The 24,157-nt window shown below is 54.8% G+C and overlaps 1 protein-coding gene across 1 annotated transcript in view; it reads left to right on the forward strand.

Moving 5' to 3' along the window:
- SHANK1 (SH3 and multiple ankyrin repeat domains 1) overlaps nt 1-24,157 on the forward strand; it is a 59,056-nt gene that overhangs the window by 9,048 nt on the left and 25,851 nt on the right. Inside the window, exons 6-14 of the mRNA XM_042783244.1 lie at nt 400-567; nt 972-1,088; nt 12,344-12,421; nt 12,627-12,693; nt 13,632-13,962; nt 14,712-14,905; nt 21,814-21,927; nt 22,071-22,146; nt 22,573-22,599. Of these exons, the coding sequence (XP_042639178.1) occupies nt 400-567; nt 972-1,088; nt 12,344-12,421; nt 12,627-12,693; nt 13,632-13,962; nt 14,712-14,905; nt 21,814-21,927; nt 22,071-22,146; nt 22,573-22,599 (1,172 nt within the window). The remainder of the gene's footprint in view (nt 1-399; nt 568-971; nt 1,089-12,343; nt 12,422-12,626; nt 12,694-13,631; nt 13,963-14,711; nt 14,906-21,813; nt 21,928-22,070; nt 22,147-22,572; nt 22,600-24,157) is intronic.

A 24,157-nucleotide genomic window follows, 5' to 3' on the forward strand; every position in this document is an offset into this window, starting at 1 on the left:
AGTGATACTGCCTCGGAAACCCAAGGAGGGGTCGCTATGAGTCGGGGCCGACTCGATGGCACATAACAACAACAACAACAACAACATGGGGAACAGGTTGGAGCAGGATGTGTGAACAGCTGTCTGGATGCATGTCCCCAGCCTCCTTGCTGCTCACAGGGCATGGCAGAGGCTCGGGAGTAGGAAGGACAGGCCTCCCTTGGCCATCTTCTCCCCCTCAGACCTCCATGCAAGACTTGAGTCTTGAGGGCCCCATTCAAAGTTGCACAAGCATGTCGTGGCAGGACTGAGGCCACTATGGGCCAATGTAGGGTATCCAGGAACCCTAGCCCTCCCTGCTGACCCCGTCCCCATTGACTGTCATCTGGCTTTTTCCCCTTGACGCTGTCTCCTTCCTAGGCACTCCTGGACCTCGGGGGCTCCCCCAACTACAAGGACCGCCGGGGGCTGACCCCTCTGTTCCACACAGCTATGGTGGGGGGGGACCCCCGGTGCTGCGAGCTGCTGTTGTACAACAGAGCCCAGCTGGGCACCGCCGACGAGAACGGCTGGCAGGAGATCCACCAGGTGTTTCCGGCAGGGCCGGGAGGGGCTGCAGGGGGGAAGGCGGGAAGGTCGGGGGCCGGCTGGGGACCCCAGTGCTGGGTCGTTGAGGTGCAAGGCCCGGAGATCCAGAGGCTTAGGTCCTCACAGAAGGTGGGGCCCCCAAAGAGGAGGAGGAGGTGGGCGTGGAGACCCTGAGACCCTCAGAGGGCCTGGGCTGGGGAGTGGTTGATCCCAGAGATGGGTAGGCACCCAGGTCTTGGAATGATTGAACTCGAGAAACTGGCCATCTGGGTCTCCAGCAGGAAAGGAGGTTGTTAGGAGAAGGGGAGGTGAGATGGGGGCTCCCTGGATGTAGACTGACGGTGGCCCCAGCGGGAATTCCCACGCACGCCCAGCTCCTCTGCTCACGGTCCGTCCTCCCCCAGGCCTGCCAGCGGGGCCACTCGCAACACCTGGAGCACCTGCTCTTCTACGGGGCGGAGCCCGGAGCCCAGAACGCGTCAGGGAACACAGCCCTGCACATATGTGCCCTCTACAACAAGGTCTGCCTGGCAGTGCCCGTCCTCAGCCACCTCCCCACCTTCTGTTTCCTCGCTGTTCTCATTCATTCATTCATTCATTCATGCAACAGTATTGGCTGAGCTCTTTCACTGTTTCCATTCATTCATTCATTCATTCATTCAACAAATGTTTCTCCAGTGCCTTCCCCATGTCAGGCCTTGAGCTGGGTGCTGGGGATACAATGGTGAACAAGATGGACCCCTTGGGGTACCTGAGGTCTGGCAGGGAGGGCTCAGCACACACACAGTGCCACTGCTGTCTGGAGCACCCAGCCAAGTCCTGGGAAACGCAGGTCACTGTGGGCCTTGGGTTTGGGCCTGGGGGTGGGGGGTGGGCCACTGTGTTAAAAGCTGAAAGATAAGCCGAGTTAGAGAGGGGAGGAGGAAGGGTGTTCCGGGCAGAGGGAACAGCCTATGCAAAAACCCAGAGTGCAGAGACAGCAGGGCCCATGACAGGAAGTGAAGGGCACTCCGTGGTTTTCATTTCACGTGCTTCTCCATTCACCTGGCAGTAAAGCACCTACTGTGTGCAGGTGCCATGTGCGGGCACTGCAGTGCTCAGGCGAAAGGTCGAGCGACAGTGGTTCAACCATCCAGGGCTGGGTGGCCGGTTCCCACGTCGGGAGAGCCAGGGAGAGGTGGGCACAGAGAGCTGGCAGGCGTCGCCATGCTGCGGCTTGCCCCACGCTGTGGGGAGACGCTTGGCAAGAACTGAGCGTGATGACTTAGCACCTGTGCCACCCATGCATGCATGCAGGCGCCCAGGTGAGCCCAGGCAAGCCCGCCCTCCAGGAGCCTCCATCTCTCCACCTGTTTCCTGATGCACCCCGCACTTAAAGGGCTGCTGAAGGGACTGAGGGGGACAGGGCTCGCCTTCTCCAAGGAGTCTTCCGGCAGCGCCCCCAGCCCCTTCTGCCGCATCAGAACTTGCAGTCCTGGGACTCTGGCAAGTAGCCAGGCACTGCCTTGTGGCAGCAAGCGTCATGCTTGGCACCGGGAAAGGACTCTGTCATATCAGAGCAGCATGGGACCGTCATTGCCCCTCCCTAGGTGTGTCTGCCTCTCCCGCTCCCATGCCCCTGACTCCACTGCCCGTGGGCGGCACGGAAGGCAGAGATGCCAGCCTCAGGTAGACCAGGGGCCCCAAGCAAGCCGCTCCCCCTCTCCGGGGCTCCAGCCCCCTCTGAAATGGGAGTAACGCCAACTCACTGAAGGAGATGAGTGGTCCTGGGTATAAGCACCGTCTCAAGACAGCAGCTGTAGCCCTAACCACAGCCATAATACCTTTGATTACTATTGACATTATGTAGCGTAATGATAGAAGGCGCTCTAGTGGCGCGGTAGTTCAGCTCTCAGCTGCTAACCAAAAAGTCCACCATTGAAACCCACCAGCCCCTTCACAGGACAAACCCGAGGCAGTCTGCTTCCGTAAAGATTTACCGCCTCAGAAACCTTGCGGGGCAGCTCTGCTCATCTGTAGAGTTGCTATGAAGCTGGAATTGACTGATGGCAGTGGGTTTAGCTTTTTATTTTTTTAAATAAAACTATAACTAATATTATATAGATTATTGTTGTTTGTATAGTGGCATTTGGCTACTAGCCAGAAGGTGAGCAGTTCAAACCCACCAGCTGCTCCACAGGAGAAAGATGAGGCATTCGAGTTCCATAAAGACTGACAGCTTTGGAGACCCTGTGGGCAGTTCCACTCTGTCCTCTAGGGGCGCTGTGGGTCAGAATGGACTCCATGCAGTGGATGTGGTTTGGGCTTTGCGTCTGTGAAGACTGACAGCCTTGGAGACCCTGTGGTGCAGTTCCACTCTGTCCTCTAGGGGCGCTGTGAGTCGGAATCGACTCCACGGCAGTGGGTGTGGTTTGGGGTTTTCATAATGAAATATAAAATAATGAAATAGAGAAATGAATATGTTCATAATGAAATAGATATGATTCATTAATATTAATTAGGTGGTGCTACGTTACTAACCAGTGTTAACGTTTATTGATAAAAGCATCGCCATCATCATTGCCACCATATCAGTCAGGGTCCAGTCAGCAGACGGGACCCATACCCTTCATCTGCACAGGAAGCATTTGTTGCTCAGCGTGGTGAAAAGACCCATGACAACATATGCCATTTCAACAACCTGTGTGTGCACGGTCCGGTGACACTGCTTACCATCTTCAAGTTGTACAACCCTCCTCACTACCCTTTCCCAAATCATCGCACCCCCCTCCACCCCAGCGTTAAGTCCCTGAGCGCAGTCTCCCCCATTCTCCCGCCCTCACACCCTTGGCCCCCACTGGTAATCTTTGGTTTCTGTTTATTTCACGTGCGTGAGGCCGTGCGGTGTCTGTCCTTCTGCACCTGACTTGATGTCCCTCAGCACGATGTTTCCTGGTTCCTGGAACCTCCCGGTGCATCAGGACTTGACTCTCTTCATGACCGAGTAGTACTCCATCGTGCGGGTGGGCCACATCTCGTGTGTCCGTTCATCTCTCGTGTGGGTGTTTCGGTTGCTTGCATGCTGCAGGGAGTGTTTCGTGTGAGGAACAATTCGATTGCGTCCTTTCACTCTTGGTGGACAGATGACCAAGTCACTTCCTCTCCTTGACTTTCTGCTTTCCTCATTTGTGAAACGGGTGAGTGACCCCCTCCAAACACAGCATCCAGTGGGTTAGCGTCGCGCTTGCCAGTGGCATGGTACTTAACACAGAGAGCTTAGCAAACGGGGGTTCCTTCACTTTTCTCCCCTTGTGTGTGAGTGACTTTCAGCTCCAAGAGCCAGTGCTGGGTTTGATAGTTTCCCGCCCTCTCTGCTGCCCTGATCTCTCGGCATGCCTGTTACCCTCTCATGGTGATTGCTGGGTCCATGTCTAGGCTGCGAGCGCCTCAGGCATAGAGGCTGAGCCTGATGAATTGCCCTGTCCGGAGGCCCCAGCACACACTAGATCCAGATCCATCCTTGTCGAGTGACGGCCTGTTGGGTCCGCCATCTTGGATTTCGCCAAGAGCCATGAAACAGTGCCTGGCTTGGAAGCTTCAACAAGTGTTTGCTTCGTGATCAATGGAATTAACCCGTGAATGAATGAATGACTTGAATGAGTGAGTTTTGAATGATCACCTGCACGTCCTCCATCCTCATTCCTTCTCTCGCGCATTTCTTGAGCACCTACTGTTTACCTGCCAGGCGCCGGGGCTGTGGAGCAGAGGCGGAGGCGGTGGCTGCCCCTGGAAGGGTGGGGGGAGTTCACAGGCTGGCAGGGAGGCAGACTTGTAAACAAATAATTGCACTATCATGAGCTAAGTGCGAGAACAGCAGTAAACACGCGGTTCTCCGGGAGCCCCCGCGGAGGGAGCTACTAACTAGGCCGGCACAGCTTCTCGGCTTAGCTCGAGCGGGATGCGTAGCTGGGCTGGGAGCTGGGGGAGAAGGCGCTGCCCCTGGGCATGTGGTGGGGGGTAGTGCATAGAGGCAAAAAAAAAAAAAAAAGCAGGAATTAGGAGTCGAGTTGGGGAGACAGCATGCAGGCACACATGCTCAACCACACGTGCACATGCTCACAAAACACAGACATGCATACACACATATCAGCACGCACACACAAACATGCACACACAGTCACAGATACAAAACAAACACATTTCACACAAGCACACTCATGAACACACGTGCACATGTACCCAATCACATATGTGCACACACATTCACAAACCACAGACATGCACACATACATTCATGAGCGCTCATACACAAATATGCACACACAATCACTCATACAACACAAACACATTCACACGTGCTCACATACACAATCACACTCATGAACACATGCACACACACCTAACCACACACATGTGCACATGCTCACAACATAGATGTGCACACACACTCATGAGCACTCACACCCACGCATGCACACACTCATACAATACATCCATGCACATGCATTCACATGCATACACAATCACAGTCATGAACACACATGCACAGACACCCAACCACACACATGTGCACACATGCTCACACAACACAGACATGCACACCCACACTCATATGAGCACTCATAAACGTGCACATGCAATCAGTCATACAGCACACAAATGCATTCACACAGTCACACTCATGAACACAAACACATCACACACTGAACCACACACGTGCACACACACAACACAGACATGCACACACACTCATGAGCAATCACACACAAACATCCACACGCAATCATACTCATACAACACTCATTCACACACATGGACTCACACAATCACAGTCATAAACACAATGCACCCACTCAAACACACACACATGCACATACATAATATACACTTACACTCACACATGCACAGACACGTACACTCACACACACACTCTCACACACAAAGCTGACTGTGCTAACCCTCTGTCCAGGGAGTGGCTTTGGTAATGAGAGCGGCCGGTCCATTTCTAGGTGGCCGGTGAACACCCCAACGAGAAGGCTGGGTTCCAGTCCCGGCTGCCCCGGTAACTGGCTGTGTGCCTCAAAGGCTGGACTTCTCTGAGCCTGTCTGCACAGCGAGCCCGTGCGGCGTCCTTGGGGACGGCAGGCAGGGCAGTGAGGATCAAGGCGCTGGGCGAACGCCGGCTGGATTAGCACCAGGGGAGCAGGCCTGGAGGCGCCCTGGGCACCGCGTTGGGCTTGGCCAGCCCGAGACAGAGGCGGAGACAGTCCCACCTTCAGCAGCTGTTTCTTGAGTAGCTCCCAGGGGCCAGGTGCTAGTCCAGGGGGTGGATGCTACAAACAAGAACTCAGGCCTCGAGGGAATTACAGCCTAGCGGGAGACAGACACTCAAAGGGACAAATGAAAGAGGAGACGCGCTTTCAGGGAAATGGTGTTACAAAGAAAATGGGTTAAGACGGGCTTAAGAGAAGGCCTGACACGTGGTGAGTGTGACGCGCGGGCGGGCCTACTTGGTTTCATCGCCCTGCGCCGCCCGCCGCGCTCTGCAGAGGGCAGCGTCGTTCGAGGCAATCGTGTGACGAGCCAGTCTACTGGGGCCATTTTTCCAACAGCGTTTGCTCCCTTCCAGTCTCTCTGTCCCGTTTCAGTGATTCTAACAATAGTTCAAACGTTTTTACCACGCTGTTGCCTACTTTATACAGAGTATAGTGTAAACACAGTTTATATATATAAATAAAAGACAAGCCCACTGCCATTGAGTTGATACCGACTCATAACAACCCCCTCCTTGGGTTTCCGAGGCGGTAAATCTTTATGGAAGTAGATTGCCCAACCTTCCTTATAAGGAGTGGCTGGTGGGTTTTAACTGCCAGCCTTCTGGTTAGCAGTCAGATGCCTTAGGCACTATGCTACCAGAGCTCCTCAACTTTTATATGGGAAACCAAAAAAGTGTGTGATAATTGCTTTGTTGTGGTGGTCTGGAACCAGACCTGCGATATCACCAAGGTCTGCCTGTGTATAAAAATAAACAGGAAATAAATAAAAACAGGGCTCTGTTGGGGTTAGGTTCTGATTTTTGACTCTTAGTGACCCCATGTGACAAGGTAGAATTGCCCCATAGGGTTTTGTAGGGTGTAATTTGTATGGGTAAAGATTACACGTTTGGCAAAGTGGAGGGTCAACGGAAAAGGGGAAGGCCCTCAATGAGATGGATTGGCGCAGTGGCTGCAGTGATGGGCTCAGGTACAGCAAGGATCGTAGGGCTGGCGCAGGACTGGGCAGGGTTCCGTTCTGTTGTGCACGGGGTCGCTGTGAGTCGGGGCTGACTCGACAGCACCTGACGACAACAACAACAACAACAACAACTCTTCGCGGGAGCAGGCTGCCCAGTCTTTCTCTTGTGCAGCCACTCGGTGGGTTCGACCCGCCAGCCCTTTGGTTGGAAGCTGAGTGTTAACCATTGCACCACCAGATCCTTCAGAACAAGGCAAGGGGATTATTTTGGATGAGGTGTTGTTCGAGCGAACACTTGAATAAAACGAGAAGGTGAACCAGGTAGGATCTTGTTGTTGGGTGTAGCTGGGTGGATTCCAACTCAGTGACCCCATGTGACAGCGTAGAACCGCTTCTCGGAGTTTCCTACGTTGGACTCTTTACGGTGGCAGATTGCCAGGTCTTTTTCCTACAGAGCCACTGGGTGGGTTCAAACTGCCAGCCTTTCAGTTAGCACCGAACGCTTAACTGTCGCACCATCAGGACTCCTTGTGTGGACATCTTAACCCACTTGTCATCGAGTCGATTCCGACTCATAGCAGCCCCCACTGGGTTTCTGAGGTGGTAAATCTTTAGAAAAGTAGATTGCCCAGTCTTCCTTCTGAGGAGTGGCTGCTGGGTTTGAACCGCCAGCCTTCTGGTCAGCAGTCAAATGCCTTAGGCACTGCACCACCAGAGCTCCTACCTTCACAGAAGCAAAGCCCAAACCAAACCCAGTGCCTGGAGGGGATTCTGACCCACAGCGCCCCTAGAGGACGGAGTGGAACTGCACCACAGGGTCTCCAAGGCTCTCAGTCTTTATGGGAGCAAAGCCCAAACCAAAGTCACTGCCATTGACTTGACTTGACTCCTAGCGACCCCTCCTTGGGTTTCCGAGGCGGTATCACTACAAAAGTAGATTGCCCAACCTTCCTTCCAAGGAGTGGCTGGTGGGTTTGAACCGCCAACCTTCTGGTTAGCAGTCAAATGCCTTAGGCACTGTGCCACCAGAGCTCCTTGGTTGGAGATCCAGGGGCAGAGAATTCCAAGGAGAGGGAGTAGCAAGTGCAAAGGCCCTGAGGCAGCAGTGTACCTGGAAGATGATCTAGGGGCCAGGGAGCAAGCAGAGGGTTGAACAGGAAGCTGGGAGCCCAGACCACACGGGCCCCCGAGGCCATGGCCAGGACATTGCATTTGGTCCCATCACTGGGGAGTGACCCACTGTAGTTGATGTTGGTAAGGGATTGATCCAGATGTGGCGGTCTCCCTGTCCACACTGCCCTTTGTGATATGTGTCCTCTTCCTTCTGGGTCCAGCAGAGGGCATGCTTTAAGAACAAAGGCTTTGGAGTCTGGCAGACCTGGGTTCGAATCCTAGCATTGACAGTGACCAGCTCTGTAACCTCGATCTGGTCCTTTTGGAACTGTCTTAGTTTCCTCCATCCTTAAAGTTGAGAGTAATTCCTCCTGGAATCATTGGGCCACTCAGTGAGATTTGTTGCCTGTGAAGTGTTGAATGCTTGGTATAAGACTTGGCGGGCCCTCCGTAAGTTTTACACTGGGGATTCTCACCCCAGAGGACACTTGGCGATGTCTAGAAGTATTGTCACCTTTGGAGTAGAGGCAGGATGCTTCTGGTGTCTAGTGGGCAGAGAACAGGGATACGGTGAACTTCCTCCACTGCACGGGACAGCCCCAAATGTCAGTAAATGAAAAAATCAAAGTCACTGCTGTCGAGTCGGATCTGACTCACAGCGACCCCTTGTTGGGTTTCTGAGGCGGTTTTCTCTATGGAAGTAGATTGTCCAGTCTTCCTTCTGAGGAGTGGCTGGTGGGTTTGAACCGCCAGCCTTCTGGTTAGCAGTCAAAAAACAAATAGCAAAAACCCTTTGCTATGTAGTAGATTCCAACTCATAGTGACCTTGTAGCACAGAGTGGAACTGCCCCAGAGGGTTTCCAAAGCTGTCAATCTTTACAGAAGCAAAGCCCAAACCACACCCACTGCCGTGCTGACTCACAGTGCCCCTAGAGGGCAGAGTGGAACTGCACCACAGGGTTTGCAAAGCTATAATCTTTGCAGAGAGGAGCTCTGGTGGTGTAATACCTAAGGCACTAGACTGCTAACCAGAGGCTGGAGGTTCAAACCCACCAGCCACTCTTCGGAAAGAAGGTTGGGTAATCTAGTTCCACAGTGATACCACCTCAGAAACCCAAGGAGGGGTTGCAATGAGTCAGATCCGACTCACTGGCAGTGAGCTTTTTTTTTTTTTAATCTTTGCAGAAGCAGACTGTTATGACTTCTCCAATGGAGTGCCTGGTGGGTTTGAACCTTCAGTCTTTGGGTTGACAGGGATCACTTAACCACTGCACCACCAAGACTCCTGTCAGTAGTGCAGAGGTTAATACATCCTGGTTTAGATTAACGCTGTCCAATAGAATATAAGGTGTGCTGTGCATGTAATTTAAATGTTATTATTATTATAGTGGATAAAATATACATAACAGAATACACATGACCTCAGCAATTTCTGCATCTATAACTCAGTAACATCGATGACATTTTTCTCAAGTTGTGCGGCCATCCTCACTACTTGTGAGGATGGAATAATTTTGCAAATTATTCCACCACCCATGTACGCAATTTTAGATCTTCTAGTAGCCACATGGAATGTCCCTAGGTGGTGCAAACCATTGACGGTGCTCGGCAGCTAAAGAAAAGGTTAGGGTTTGAACCCATCCTGAGGTGCCTAGTAATGCACTTCTGATTGATCTCGTTGTTGTTGTTCTGTGCCGTCGAGTCAGACCTGATTCATAGCAACCCCTCCTTGGGTTTCCGAGGCAGTATCACTACGGAAGTAGATTGCCCCATCTTCCTTCTGAGGAGTGGCTGGTGGTTTTGAACTGCCAGCCTTCTGGTGAGCAGTCAAGCGCCTTAGGCACTATGTTACCAGAGCTCCCAGCCATTGAAAACTCTGTGGGGTGCAGTTCCACTCCAAACACAAGGTGGCGCCTGGCATCGAAACTGACTTTGCAGCAACTGGTACTGGTTGGTTGTCCCATTCAATAAAAGGAAAAAGAAATGAACTCCTTAATTTCAAGAGTATATCTTTATTTAAACCATTATGTCCAAAATATTGTTGATAATACTGAATATGTTCAGTAGGTAAGCAATATGAAAGTTATTGGAGAGACTGACATTGTTTTCTCAGTACCAACTCTTGGAAAAAAGCCAACGAAACCAGTTGCTGTTGAGTCAATGCCGGCGAGTGGCAACCCCGTGGATGTCAGGGTGGCACTGTATCTATGTTTTTTTTTTTTTTTTTTTTAATTATTCAACAAACATTTATTAAGCCCCTATTATGTGCCAAGCATGGTGAGGATTCAGGTGTGAGCAAAACGAACAAAAACTTACGCCCTCAAACAGAACTTTAAATTCTCGTGGAATCCAGACTTTCTGGAGCCATGAAGGCTGGATGAACCCCTGAAACTATGGTCCTGAGATAATCTTTAAACCTTAAACCGAAAAGATGCTCTGAAATCTTCTTTAAGTGAAACAACAGTTTCACTCAACTTAAAAAAAAAAAAAAAAAGCATCTGTCTGGAGTATTGTTATGTTTTAAGATTGACATGGGATCAAACTGACCACAGTAACTCAAAAGGTTAGATAAGAACCTTAGGGGGCAGTGCGTGTATGTAAGAGGGGGAGGACCGAGTCAGAAAGGAGGGTGAGACTGGTTACGAAGAAGGTCATCAATGGGACTGAACTGTGCATGGAGAAACTGTTGGATGACTGTGTTGTGCTGTGTATACTAACAACCACAAAAGCTCCTGCCCTCATGAAGCTTACATTCCAGTGGAGAGAGACCACGAAAGATTTAAGAATAAAGTGGGAGTTGCTGATAAGTACAAGAGAGAGAAATGAAGCAGGAAGGTAGGGATGGGAAGTGCTTGGGGAAAGTCGTTTGCAGCAGATGATGAAAGAGCTTTACTGAGAAGATACGATTGGAATGAAGAGTTGGAAAGGGGGGTCAGCCAGCTATGTGGGTTCCAAGGACTAGTCCAGCCGCAGAAGCAGTGGGTACAAACATCCAGAGGCACACGGTGCCGGGCGCGTTGAAACCGCAGCGAGCCCAGCGCAGGCACACCTCGCGCTACTGTACTTTGCCGATACTGAGGTGTTTACAGGCTGACGGTCTGGGGCCACCCTGCGTCATTTTTCCAACAGCCTGGGCTCTTTTCCCGTCTCTGTGTCCCCCTTTAAACTCTTTCACAGTAGTTCAAGCTTTTTCATCATGCGAAGGAGCTCTGGTGGTGCAGTGCCTAAGGCACTTGACTGCTAACCAGAAGGTTGTCGGTTCAAACCCACCAGCCACTCCTCGGAAGGAAGGTTGGGCAATCTACTTCCGTAGTGATACTGCCTCGGAAACCCAAGGAGGGGTTGCTATGAGTCAAGTCAAGTCAATGGCAGTGACTTTGGTTTGGGCTTTGCTTCCAGTAGGTGTGGTTTGGGCTTTGCTCCCATAAAGACTGACAGCCTTGGAGACCCTGTGGTGCAGTTCCACTGTGTCCTCTAGGGGCGCTGTGGGTCAGAATCCCCTCCAGGCACTGGGTGTGGTTTGGGCTTTGCTTCTGTGAAGGTAGGAGCTCTGGTGGCGCAGTGCCTAAGGCACTTGACTGCTAACCAGAAGGCTGGCGGTTCAAACCCAACAGCCACTCCGCGGAAAGAAGACTGGGCGATCCGCTTGCACGAAGATTTACCACCTCGGAAACCCAACGGGGGGTCTCTGTGAGTCAGAATCGACTCGGTGGTGGGTTTGGCTTTTAATTTGTATTGCACACTTACAGACAACACCATAATGTCAATGTAACTTTTATATGTGTTGGGAAACCAAAAGATACATGTGACCACTTTCTGGTGACATTTGTTTTATAGCAGTGCTCCGGACCCGAACCTGATGCTTGGGTAGCCGATAAGCTCCCGTAGGGTTTTCAATGGTGGTGGTGGTTTTTGTTTTTTGTTTTTTTTTTCCCACAAGTAGATTGCCCAGCCTTTCTTTGAAGGCACCTCTGGGGACTTGAACTGCCAGCCTTTGGGTTAGCAGACAAGGGCTTAAGTGCTCGTGCCACCCAGGCCGACTGGGTCTTTGAAATCCAATGTGTATTCTACACTCACCAAACAAACCAAACCCACTGCCTGCGAGTCAATTCTGACTCCTCGCCACCCCGGAGAACAGAGTGGACCTGCCCCCTAGGGTTTCCTAGACTAATCTTTATGGAAGCAGACTGCCTCAGCTTTCTCCCGTGAGTGGGTTCAAACCGGCGACCTTTGGGTGAGTTGTGAAGTGCTTAGCACCACCAGGGCTCCTTTTCACACCCACAGCACCTCGCAGTGTGGATCAGCGAGCTGAACGGGCTCAGGACTGGGCAGGCCGGTGTACGATTCCCGAAACTTAGCACAGAGCCTGGTACCACGGATGGTGGTGACAGTGACTGTTTTTTTTCCCCCCTTCACCCTGTTCCCCCCGGCCACACCCTTCTCCTCTCAGGAGACCTGTGCCAGGATCCTGCTGTACCGAGGGGCCAACAAGGACGTGAAGAATAACAAGGGACAGACCCCTTTCCAGGTCAGGGGCTGGCGCTGCAGGGGCTGGCGCTGGGTGTGACGCAAAGATGGTGGCACCGGGTGTGACGCAAAGACGGTGGGGAAAGGAGGACAGGAGGACACTGAGGGGCGCCGGGGAGGGGTCTCTTGCTGGAGTGGACGGTCTGGGGCGCGCGAAGGCTGCCAGGGACCTCACCATGTCCCCTTCCCCCTTCTTTTCCCTCCAGGTCGCAGTGATTGCTGGGAACTTTGAGCTGGGAGAGCTGATCCGAAACCACCGAGAACAGGATGTGGGTGAGTGGGCGGAGCCGGGGTCAAGGGGAGGAGCCTAGGGCAGTGGGGGGGGTGGAGTGGAGAGTGGGATGATCTGATTGGTGTGTGGGTGAGTGGGCGGAGCCGGGGTCAAGGGGAGGAGCCTAGTGCAGTGGGGGGGGTGGAGTGGAGAGTGGGATGATCTGATTGGTGGGGGGCCCAGGATGGGATGGAGACGGCCCTGGGGGGGCGTGAGCCTATGAGGACTGGTAACGAGCTAACCCGTGGCCATCTGGTTAACCGACACACTGCGACCCCACGTGCGTCCGAACGCTATAGGGTTTCAGTGGCTGAATTTTTGGAAGCAGATTCCCACGCCTTTCTACCAAGGCACCTCTGGCTGGGGTCACGCTGCCAGGTCCTCAGTTAGCGGCCGAGCCGTCAAGCGCTCACCCCACCCAGGAAGAACGCTGGCTACAGCCAGTGGCCTCCTGGCGACCGCACTGTGTCAGCGGAAAACGGAGCAGCCTAGGCTTTTCAGTGCCTCCGTTTTTCAGAACCCGGTGGCCAGGCGTGTTTTTTTCCCAAGTGCCACTGGGTGGACTGGAACCTGCAACCTTTCAGTCCGCAGCCGAGCACTTAACCATTTGCACCGTGCAGGGGCGGAAGGAACTGCCAATGCACAAAACAAACTATTGCCAGCAAGTTGATTTTGACTATTGACAACCCCATGTGAGTCAGAGTGAAACTATGCCCCATGGGGTTTTCAAAGGGTGACTTTTCGAAAGCAGATCACCAGGCCTGTCTTCCAGGGTGTCTCTGGATGGACTTGACCCTATGACCTTTCGCTTAGCAGCAGGGTGTGCATTACACATTAACACCACCCAGGTGCGTAGGGGGAGTGATTCCAAACCCCAGACTCTTTCTTATCTCCCATCTTCCCCCTCCCACCCCTCTCTCTCCCATCTCCCGCCCCTCAGTGCCCTTCCAGGAGTCCCCCAAATATGCAGCCCGGCGGCGAGGACCCCCGGGCGCAGGGCTGACGGTGCCCCCAGCCCTGCTGCGAGCCAACAGTGACACCAGCATGGCCCTGCCCGACTGGATGGTGTTCTCAGCGCCCGGCGCCTCATCCTCCGGGGGCCCTGCTCCAAGCTCAGGGCCCCAGGGCCAGTCGCAGCCCCCAGCCCCCAGCACCAAGCTCAGCAGTGGGACCCTCCGAAGTGCCAGCAGCCCCCGAGGAGCCCGGGCCCGCTCCCCGTCCCGCGGGAGGCACCCTGAGGAAGCCAAGAGGCAGCCCAGAGGAAGGCCCAGGTAGGGGAGCTTCGCAGCCCTGGGCCTGGAGTCCCCAACCCTGCCCAACCCCTTCCCCAGGGCCCCAGCTCCCCACTGCCTGACCCATTAGTGGCTGGGCCCCCACCAGTTTTTCCACCCATCCATCCAAGTCCCTTGCTCCACCCTGCACCCCAAGAAAAGTAAAAGTATGAGAACCCCTCTGCTGGGAGAGGAGGGGGCAGCTCCAGCCCCTGAGGACAGACAGATAAAGCGGAGAGAAGGGGATGCCCGCCTCCAGGGACCAGGGGCCCCGCGCATCAGGGGCTTGGATATGGCCCCTGGAGGAGAGGAAGGGCTGGGACGGAGCAGAGAGGTCTCTCTGGAAGGGACACGTTCTGGGGGGACAGAGGGGAGGCCAGGTGTGTCCTGAGGAAGTGGAGAGCGGAAGGCGGCTCTCGGGGTGCACAGGGGCCCGGACCTCACGGGAGGAGGCTGAAGGCTCCGAGCTGAGGGCGACACGATCCAGCTCAGCTCAGCTGCACAAAGCGAACCAGGCAGCACGCGCAGGGTGGGAAGGGGCAGGGCCGGAAGCCTGGAGGCAGGAGAGCGGGGTGCGGGCAGGGGGCAGCGGGCAGGCAGAGGGACCCCCCAAACGCCCCCTTCCCCTGAGCATGCCCGAGGTGGGAAACACGCTGCAAGCCGCTCCTGCACCCTGACCCCCACCCCCCGCACCCCGCACCCCGCGGCCCCCTGCTCTCCCCTGCCCCTCACACCCTCTGTGTACGCAGCTCCAGTGGGACGCCCCGGGAAGGGCCGGCCGGGGGCACGGGGGGCTCGGGGGGCCCTGGGGGCTCCCTGGGCAGTCGCGGGAGGCGGAGGAAGCTCTACTCGGCCGTCCCTGGACGCTCCTTCATGGCGGTGAAGTCGTACCAGGCCCAAGGCGAGGGGGAGATCTCCTTGAGCAAGGGCGAGAAGATCAAAGGTAGGTGGGGAGGGCAGCGGGGCAGGGCGTCGGTGGGGCCCAGCTACAAAAGTCAGGAGCAGACTGAACACAGTGCGCCAGGGCCTAGGGGGCGCAGTGCGCACGCGCGAGAGCCCCGAGGCGCCGCCCCCTCCCCTGGGAGCAGCCTCAGCTGTAGCTGCCCTGTGACCCCAGCAGGAGGCAGTGGTGGGGCGAAAGGAGGGGACGTGCACCTTTCTGCCAGGCACTGACCAGGGTCCCTGGTGTGCTCAGTTCCTAGCTGAAGGGTTGGCAGTGTGAGTTCTCCCAGTAGCGCCACAGAAGAACGGCCTGCCAATCTACTTCCGTATAGATCCTTGTGAGATGTCACCCAGTCGATTTGGTTTATAGCCACCCCATGTGACGGTAGAACTGCTCCATAGGGTTTACTAGGCGGTCATCTTTACAGAGGAGCCCTGGTGGCGCCATGATTAGGTGCTTACACGCTAATCCAAAGATCGGCAGTTGAAACCACCAGCTGCTCCGCAGGGAAAAGATGCAGCGATTGGCTCCGGTGAAGACTGACAGCCTTGGAACTTTTATGGGGCAGTTCCACTCTGTCCTCTAGGGGCGCTGTGGGCAGTGGGTGTGGTTTGGGCTTTGCTTCTGTGAAGATTGACAGCCTTGGAGACCCTCTGGGGCAGTTCCACTCTGTCCTCTAGGGGCGCTGTGGGTCAGAATCGACTCCACGGCAGTGGGTGTGGTTTGGGCTTTGCTTCTGTGAAGATTGACAGCCTTGGAGACCCTCTGGGGCAGTTCCACTCTGTCCTCTAGGGGCGCTGTGGGTCAGAATCGACTCCACGGCAGTGGGTGTGGTTTGGGCTTTGCTTCTGTGAAGATTGACAGCCTTGGAGACCCTGTGGGGCAGTTCCACTCTGTCCTCTAGGAGTCGGAATTGATTCTACAGCAGCAGGTTTGGGGAATCTTTACAGGAACACATGGTGCCACTGGGTGAGTTTGAACCACCGACCTGGCAACAGCTGAGTGCTTTCGCTGCTGGGCCACCAGAGCTCCTGTCTGCAAAAATTACAGCTGTCGCAAACCCTGTAGAGCATGATCCCGCTGGGAAACGCATGGTCGTCTTGCCTTGGAATCAACTCCACAGCGAAGGGCTTGGGTTTTGCTGTCGCTGAGCCAGGCGGTGTTAGGGCAGTTCACTTGTGGGGTCACATCCCAGTGACAATGGTCCTTCTGGGGGTGCCGTGAGCCCCGCCATACACTGGAAGACACGGAGCTCCCCAGAGGCGACGCAACTGGCCCAAGGTCAAGGTGTTTGCTCTCACCTGGTGCTGAGTGAGAAGCCAGCCTTTGCCGGGTGTTCACACCTGCAGGGTGGGGCAGTGCCCGCCTCATGGGGCTGGGACGAGGCTCATGAGGGAGTGGACGTGCCACGTACGGCCCACGGTGCAGACTCTGGCTTTGCAGTCGTCATCTGGACGGGCTTTAGACTGTGTTCTCGGGCAGCACGGGGCTTTGGAGGCAGAGAACCACGCAAATATGATAATACACCAGGTGATAAACAGATGAGTGCGTCTCTGCCCCACTCCAGGCTACAAGGAAAGTATGCTGTGTAGTGGTGGAGAGCCAGGCGTCGCAGGTTCGAATCTGGGCCCTACCACCTCCTAGCTGTCTGACCTCAGGCAAGTGACTTCTCTGGGCTTCGGTTTCCGCATCTGTCAAAGGGGACCCTTGTGAGGTTTAAAGGAGCTTGGGCATAGAAGGAAGGGTGTTAGAGCCACGCTTTGCACACCGCTGTTGTTAAGCCTGGACTCAGGGTGCCCCGAAGCTTAGCAGAAGGACATGGATGTTGGGTTTATGGTCTTGTGCCATCCGCATGATGTAGTTCAGCTGTGGCCCCAGCAGGAGGCAGTGTTGGGGCAAAAGGAAGGGAGATGACCCTCTGCCAGGCACCCACCGGGCTCCCTGGCTTGTGCTCAGCTCCTAACTGAAGGGTTGGCACTGTGAGTCTGTCCGTCCAGTGGTGCCACGGAAGACAGGGCTGCCACTACTTCCGTAGATTGCAATCATAGATTGGGGACTGGAGCCTTGTGTGCTGTTGGGTTTCCATCGGCTGGTTTTTGGACATAGATTGCCAGGCCTTACCTGCTAGTCTTAGTCTGCAAGTTCTGAAAACTGCTCAGCCTTGTGGCAGCGCTCAGACCTCTGCCGACAGATGGGGGGTGGCAGACGTAAGGTGCAGTGGCTGGGGATGGAGCCTGGAGAATTCTACCATTGTTAGTAAACGCTGCATAAGTGCTCTGGTGGTGTAGTGCCTAAGGCCCTTGACTGCCAACCAGAAGGCTGGTGGTTCAAACCCACCAGTCACTCCTCAGAAGGAAGGTTGGGCAATCTACTTCCGTAGAGATACTGCCTCGGAAACCCAAGGCGGGCTCGCTATGAGTCGGATTTGACTCAACAGCAGTGAGTTTGGTTTGGTTTTGGGACATGCTAGCCACTCCTCGGAAGGAAGGTTGGGCAATCTACTTCTGTAGTGATACTGCCTCAGAAACCCAAGGAGGGGTCGCTATGAGTCGGGTCCGACTCGACGGCACATAACAACAACACCAACAGTCCTCATTGTCATAGACAGGGCCTGCTCTAGGCTTTTAGAGGAGAGAGGCCCAGACCCCCTGAGTAAGCCGGGAGGGTCTTGCAGGAGAGACAGAGCTCGGGCAGGGCCTGGAATCAGATCTTCAGACCGGTTGTATAACTGTGTTATCATCCACTTTGTCTCCTCGTAGAACTGAGCTTCTGAGGGCAGCGTCCATGTCCTTGGTCTCTGGGTCACCAGGACCCAGCCTACATGCCCAGCACTGTATTACTGCTAGGTGCCATTGAGGCAGCTCCAACTCATGGTGACCCCACTTACAACAGAATGGAACCCGCCGGCCCTGTGCCAGCCTCACAATCCTTGCTGTGCGTGCGCCCTTCTTTGCAGCCACGGTGTCCATCCACCTCCTTGAGGGCCCCCCCCCCCGTTTTCACTCACCCTCTGCTTCCCTAACATGAGGTCCCTCTCCGGGGACCGATCCCTCCTGATCACAAGTCCAAACTATGTGGGGAAAAGTCGCTCCATCCTTCCTTCTAAGGAGCATTCTGTCTGTACTTCTTCCATGACAGACTGGTTCATTCATCTGGCAGTCCAGGGTATGTTCACTATTCTTTGCCAAGACCATAATTCAAAGGCATCAATCCTTCTTCAGTCTTCCTTATTCCCTGTCCAGCTTCCACATGTCTATGAGGCAATTGAAAAGACCATGGCTTGGGTCAAGTGCATCTTAGTCTTCAAAGTGACATCTTTGCTCTTTAACACTTGAAAGAAGTCTTTTGCAGCAGATCTGCCCAGTGCAGTACGTCATTGGATTTCCTGAGTGCTGTTTCCATGAGCGTTGATAGTGGATCTAAGTAAAGTGAAACCCATGATGTCAACCTTTCCTCTGTTTATTGGGATGTTGCTTATTGGTCCAGTTGGGAGGATTTCTGTACTAGCTGAGCGAGTGAATGAATGACCAAATACAGGAGCTAACCATGGGGGCAAGGTGCAATGCCTTTGGGAACAAGCATGCCTGGGATGTGTGTGTGTGGAGGGCTGGGGAAAGAAGAAATGGACGCCGAGGCCCGGAGTGAGTGACCTTCTGGGCAGACGGTACTGGGAACACATCTCCTGCTGGGCTTTCCTGAGCGTCAAGCCCAATGCTTGTGTTCAAGGACGGGACCCACTGCAGTCTGTTTTTATGGCCCCCTCCTCATCATAAAAAGAGGAGTTCTGGTAGCGTAGTGCCTAAGGCATTTGACTGCTAAACAGAAGGCTGGCAGTTCAAACCCACCAGCCACTCCTCGGAAGGAAGGTTGGGCAATCTACTTCTGTAGTGATACTGCCTCCGAAACCCAAGGAGGGGTCACTATTTTACACTCAGAGATGGCAACACTTGAGTCGTTGAGAGCATTCAGTCTACAAGGAAAGTACTTTGGGTTCAAATCCAGACTCTGCCAGGGGTGACTTTGGCTCTCTGGGCCTCAATTTCCCATCAGTTGTTGCTAGTTCCGGTTGATTCGATCCTGACTCGTGCCGACCCACGTTGCACAGAACAAAAGGCCGCACCATCCGCACCATCGTCAGCACGCTCCACGCTGCTGTGGCCACTGTGTACGTTGAGGGCCATCTCCCGGCCTCCGCGGACAGAGTTCTAGTGTCGTCCACATGCTGTTTCAGTGACTGTTTCTCAGACGGAGGTCACCAAGCCGTTTTTCCTGGTCTTTCTCAGTCTGGAAGCTCCACGGAAACCTGTCCACCGTCAGGGACCCTGCTGGTGTCAGACTTACTGGTGGTATCGCTTCCAGCCTCACAGCAACACACAGGCCGCCATGGCCTGACGCACTGACAGACTGACAGACGGCTGTGGATTCAAAGTATTGTTGATGTTGTGTGGCAGCAAGTTGATTCTGACCCACAGCGCCCCTAGAGGACAGAGTGGAACTGCCCACAGGGTCTCCAAGGCTGTCAATCTTTACAGAAGCAAAGCCCAAACCACACCCACTGCCGTGGAGTCAAGTCCAACTCATAGCGCCCCTAGAGGACAGAGTGGAACTGCCTGCAGGGTTTCCAAGGATGTCAGTCTTATGGAAGCATATTACCAGTTCTTTTCTCCCTTGTGGCCTCTGATGGATTTGAACCACCGATCTTTTGGTTAGCAGCCGAGCCCTTAACCATTGCATCACCAGGGTTTCTTATTACAGTCATTAAACACAAACCAGACTCATTGCTGTCGAGTCAATTCTGACACATTGTAACCCTATAGGACAGAATAGAACTGTCCCAAGGGTTTCCGAGGCTGTCATCTTTATGGAAACTGATTGCCACATCTTTCTTCCACAGAACAGCTGGTGGGTTCGAATTACCAACCTTTTGGTTAGCAGCTGAATGCTTTAACCACTGCACCACCTGTGCTCTTTATTAAAAAAGCATTAGCCCATTGTCACTGAGTCAGTTCTGACTCATAGCAACCCCCATTGGGTTTCCAGGGTGGTAAATCTTCACAGAAGTAGATTGCCTCATCTTCCTTCCATGGAGCAGCTGGTGGGTTTGAACTCCCAACCTTCTGGTTAGCAGTCAAAGGCCTTAGGCACTGTGCCACCAGAGCTCCTTATTAAAAGCATGACAGGAGGCAAACATGAACAATTACAAGCGTTAGCTCTAGAAAGAGTGCTCTGTTCAAATCCAGGCTCTGCCACTTACTGGCTGTGTAGTGTTGGGCAAGTGACCTCATGTTTCTGAGCTTCAGTTTCCCCATCAGTAAAATGGGTACAATGAGGGCTCTGACCCAGCGTGAGCGCTGGATGAACGTTAGATGTCCTTGTCACCCTTCTTTGCACCTCAGTGCCCACTGTAGCATTGGGCATGTAGCAGGCAGACTGAAACTGTGTCTTGAAAGGCTAAGAGCTGGCGCTGGGAGGAGGCTGCCTGCAAGTTAGAGGCGGTGGGGAGAAGCGACTGTGTGAGAAAACTCCTGCCTGGAGTATAGGGGGCAGGGCGGCTGGCCAGGGGAGGTGGTGGGGAAAGGCTGGGAGCAAAATACAGGCACACCTCATTTTATTGCGCTTCACAGATAGTGTTGTTGTTATGTGCCGTCGAGTCAGCCCTGACTTATAGGGACCCCTCCTTGGGTTTCCGAGGCAGTACTCATAGTGACCCCTCCTTGGGTTTCCGAGGCAGTATCACTTCCATGTATCTACATGTAAGTAGATTGCCCCATCTTCCTTCCGAGGAGTGGCTGGTGGGTTTGAACCGCCAGCCTTCTGGTGAGCAGGCAAGTGTCTTAGCCACTATGCTACCAGAGCTCACAGATAGTGCGTTTTGTTTTTCTTTTCCCAACATACTGAAGGTTTACGGTAAGTCTGTCAAGCAGGTCTATTGGAGCCATTTTTCCAACAGCATGAGTTCACTGGGTGTCATTGTGTTCCATTTTGATCATTCTCACAACAGTTCACACGTTTTCATCGTGTTGCTGTTGCACACTGAACAAACCTCTGGTGGGGTAAGGGTTAAAGCACTCGGCTGCTTACCAGAAGGTCAGCAGTTCAAACCTACCAGCTGTTCCTCAGGAGAAAAAGGAGGCAGTCTGCTTCCATAAAGAGTGACAGCCTTGGAAACAATATGGAACGGTTCTACTCTGTTTGTTCTAAAGGGTCACTATGGTGGCATAGTGCCTAAGGCACTTGACTGCTAACCAGAAGGCTGGCAGTTCAAACCCACCAGCCACTCCTCGGAAGGAAGGTTGGGCAATCTACTTCTGTAGTGATACTGCCTCCGAAACCCAAGGAGGGGTCACTATGAGTCAGATCTGACTTGACAGCAGTGCGTTTGGATTTGTGAGTCGGACTTGACTCGATGGCAGTGGGTTTGGTTTTCTTCTTTTTTTTATTGCACACTTAATAGACTATAGTGTCAACAGAACTTCTATTGGTGCCAGGAAAAATGCATGTGACTCGTTCTACTGCAATATTCGCTTTACTGCGGGGATCTGGAACCGAACCCGTAATATCTCTGAGGCATGCCTGTATAAAGGATTGAGTGGCGAGGAAGTGGGGTGAGGTGGCAAGAGAGTTTGGAGGGAATGAGAGTGCAACTGAGCTGTGACCAGGGGAGGGGAAGACAGAGTGTGGACATGTTCCTAACATACGAGGACGGTGTCATAGACAAGGGCCTTTTATGCCAATGCCTCCGATGTCCCCTATTAGCTCCAGAAAGTTGGAATGCAGAAGGGATGTCATGTGGTCCCCCAAACATCTGTTAAGTGTGTGTAGGTGTTGGGGCTTGTGGGCCCACTGAGTGTGGAGGATGGAGAGCGGAAACGCAGACGTGTTTCTTTCCCTGTCCCCCCCCCCCCCAGTGCTTAGTATCGGGGAAGGAGGCTTCTGGGAAGGCCAGGTCAAAGGTCGTGTTGGGTGGTTTCCCTCTGACTGCCTGGAGGAGGTGGCCAACCGCTCCCAGGAGGGGAAGCAAGGTATGAATCTCCTCTGGTCCCCAGTGTACCCCAAAATTCTAATGTCCCTTTGTTTCCCCCTGTGGATGGGGGGAGCTGGGAGGTGGGGGGACCTGTGGTTTTGAGAGGGAGGAATCAAAGCTGTCCCTTGTCCCCTTCAGCAGAAAGCCGGAGCGACAAGGCAAAGAGACTGTTCCGCCATTACACCGTGGGCTCCTACGACAGCTTTGATACCCCAAGGTAAGGGTCCTTACACTCTTGGGAACTCCACCCTCCTGTCCCTCTACACCTTTAAGGATTTCCAACTCCTGGAGGGCAGGGGGGACCCTTTCTCTTCGGCGCCTTCTAAGACTGGATGTGGGGGTGGGGGAGGGAGAGTACGCTTCAGACCCGCACAGCCCTGCCTCCACCCAAGAGCGTAGGCTCCCAGGCAGTGCCCGGAGCTAGGGATGGACGAGGGGGTGGTGCCCAGGGGTGGGGATGCCCGGGGACACAGGAGCTTTTGTGTGCGGCTGGCTGGGGGCTGGAGTCACAATGCAGCAGAAGTGTGTGTGCAGGGGAGTGGGGTGGGGGGAAGGGAGAGCCAGGCAGGGCAGGGTGGGGCGGGGCTGCAGAGGGCACACTGACCTTTCCCCTCCCTGGCTGCTGGCTGATTTGCTTTGGAAGCTTGATGGATGGGACTGGCCCTGGGAGGTGAGAAGGGAGGGCAGGGAGGGTTCCGGGGTCACGCTCGCTCGGGGAGGAAGGGGGTGCCTGCGTGGGAGTGTGTGCAGGCGTGCGTGTGCACGACTGCAGCTGCGGCTCCCCGTCCCACGAGCGAGCGTCTCTGTCTGCGTGTGGACTGCTCTAGCGTGTCCTTGCTTGCGTGTGTAGAGGCGCATGACCCGTGTCTGCGTGCATGCGTGCCCGAGAGGGCCCCCACGTGGACCTCCCCACCTCCCCATCCTCCCGCGCCTGTCCCGCCCCGCACACCTGGGTTTCTTGGAATCTGTCTGTGGGTCTGAGACTGTGGGCAGTGGCGTGGGTGTGTCTGCTATGCACGAGGACAGGCGGGTTTCTGCACACGCCTGTCCCCTCGGTGCATGTCACTGTGTGGCACAGCACGTCAAAGCGTGTGCTCGTATTTGTTGTCTCTGTAGTGGATCTGAGATTCAGGGCCTGGGGTGTTGCAGGCGGCGGTGTGTGTGTGTGTGTGGAGGTGGAAGAGGTAGAGGGGCGCCTTCAGAATTTGGGCTTTCGGAAAGGAGGGCTGGCAATCTTAATTTGGAGTCTGGAAGATCACATCTTGCCCCCTTCCCCCTGCCCCCCGCCCCAATCCAGGGAAGGGTCCTCGTGTTTGTAGTATCCTTCCATTAAATGCGTCCAAACCTTTGTGTCTGTGTTCTGGCCACGGGGACGGGTTGGGGGGGGTGGAAAGAAATATAGCACCGTGGGGGGAGGGTGACGGGATGCCACCCTGCGCCCCGAGCGTCTGAGGCACTTGACCGTTTTGCGTGTTCACTGGGCACGTCTCTGGCTCTGGGCACCGGGTGAGTATGGAGGTTCCCCAACCGAGTCTTGCCGCCCAACAGCTTCCGCTCGGCCTTGGTCTGGGGTCACTTGCTCCACACGTTGGTTGGGTGGGAGTGGTCCCCTCGCCCCCCACCAGCTCTGTCTTGTCCAATGTCTTTCCCCGTCCTGTATATGTGGGTGTGTGTGGGGGGAGGGTGTTGGGGCGCCCCTCCCCCAGCCCTGCTCTCTGTGACCCTGTGCGTGGTTGCGCGCGGCTCGGGTTGTGTTGTGCGCTCCGGACCTCCTCGTTTCTCTCTGCCAGCACCCCTGCTGGAGCCGTGTGGCGCTCGCCTTCCGGTCCCCTCTCCCTCGGTGGCCGCGGCCCCCGGTGCGCTCTGCTGTGTGGACCGTCCCTCGGCCTGGGCTTCTCTGGGGGGAGGGGTGCCTCTCACTGACTGGGAGCCCGGGTCTGGATGGCCCAGCCTTCCTCTACGCGGCCGGTGCAGACTGTGTTGCGGACGGAAGTAGCGTGTCGGTCTGCGGCGGTGGGCTGGTCGTCCCCTCCCTGCCGGGGCCTCTGTGGCAGCGGGGCTCGGTCGCGCGCCCCTGCACGCGGTCGCCAGGCGTCTGTACCAGGCTGTGCGTCCCTCTCCCCGCGCTCCCTCGCTCTGCACCTGCGCGGGAGGGCTCTGGAGGGGGGAGGGGCCAGACCGGAAGTGCCTCCCCTTCTCCTCCTCCTCCCCCCCCCGCGCCTCGCCCC

This window comes from Orycteropus afer, unplaced genomic scaffold, assembly GCF_000298275.1.
Source record: "Orycteropus afer afer isolate SDZICR_OR568_19922 unplaced genomic scaffold, OryAfe1.0 scaffold00766, whole genome shotgun sequence".
In the NCBI taxonomy this organism is placed as follows: Eukaryota; Metazoa; Chordata; class Mammalia; order Tubulidentata; family Orycteropodidae; genus Orycteropus; species Orycteropus afer.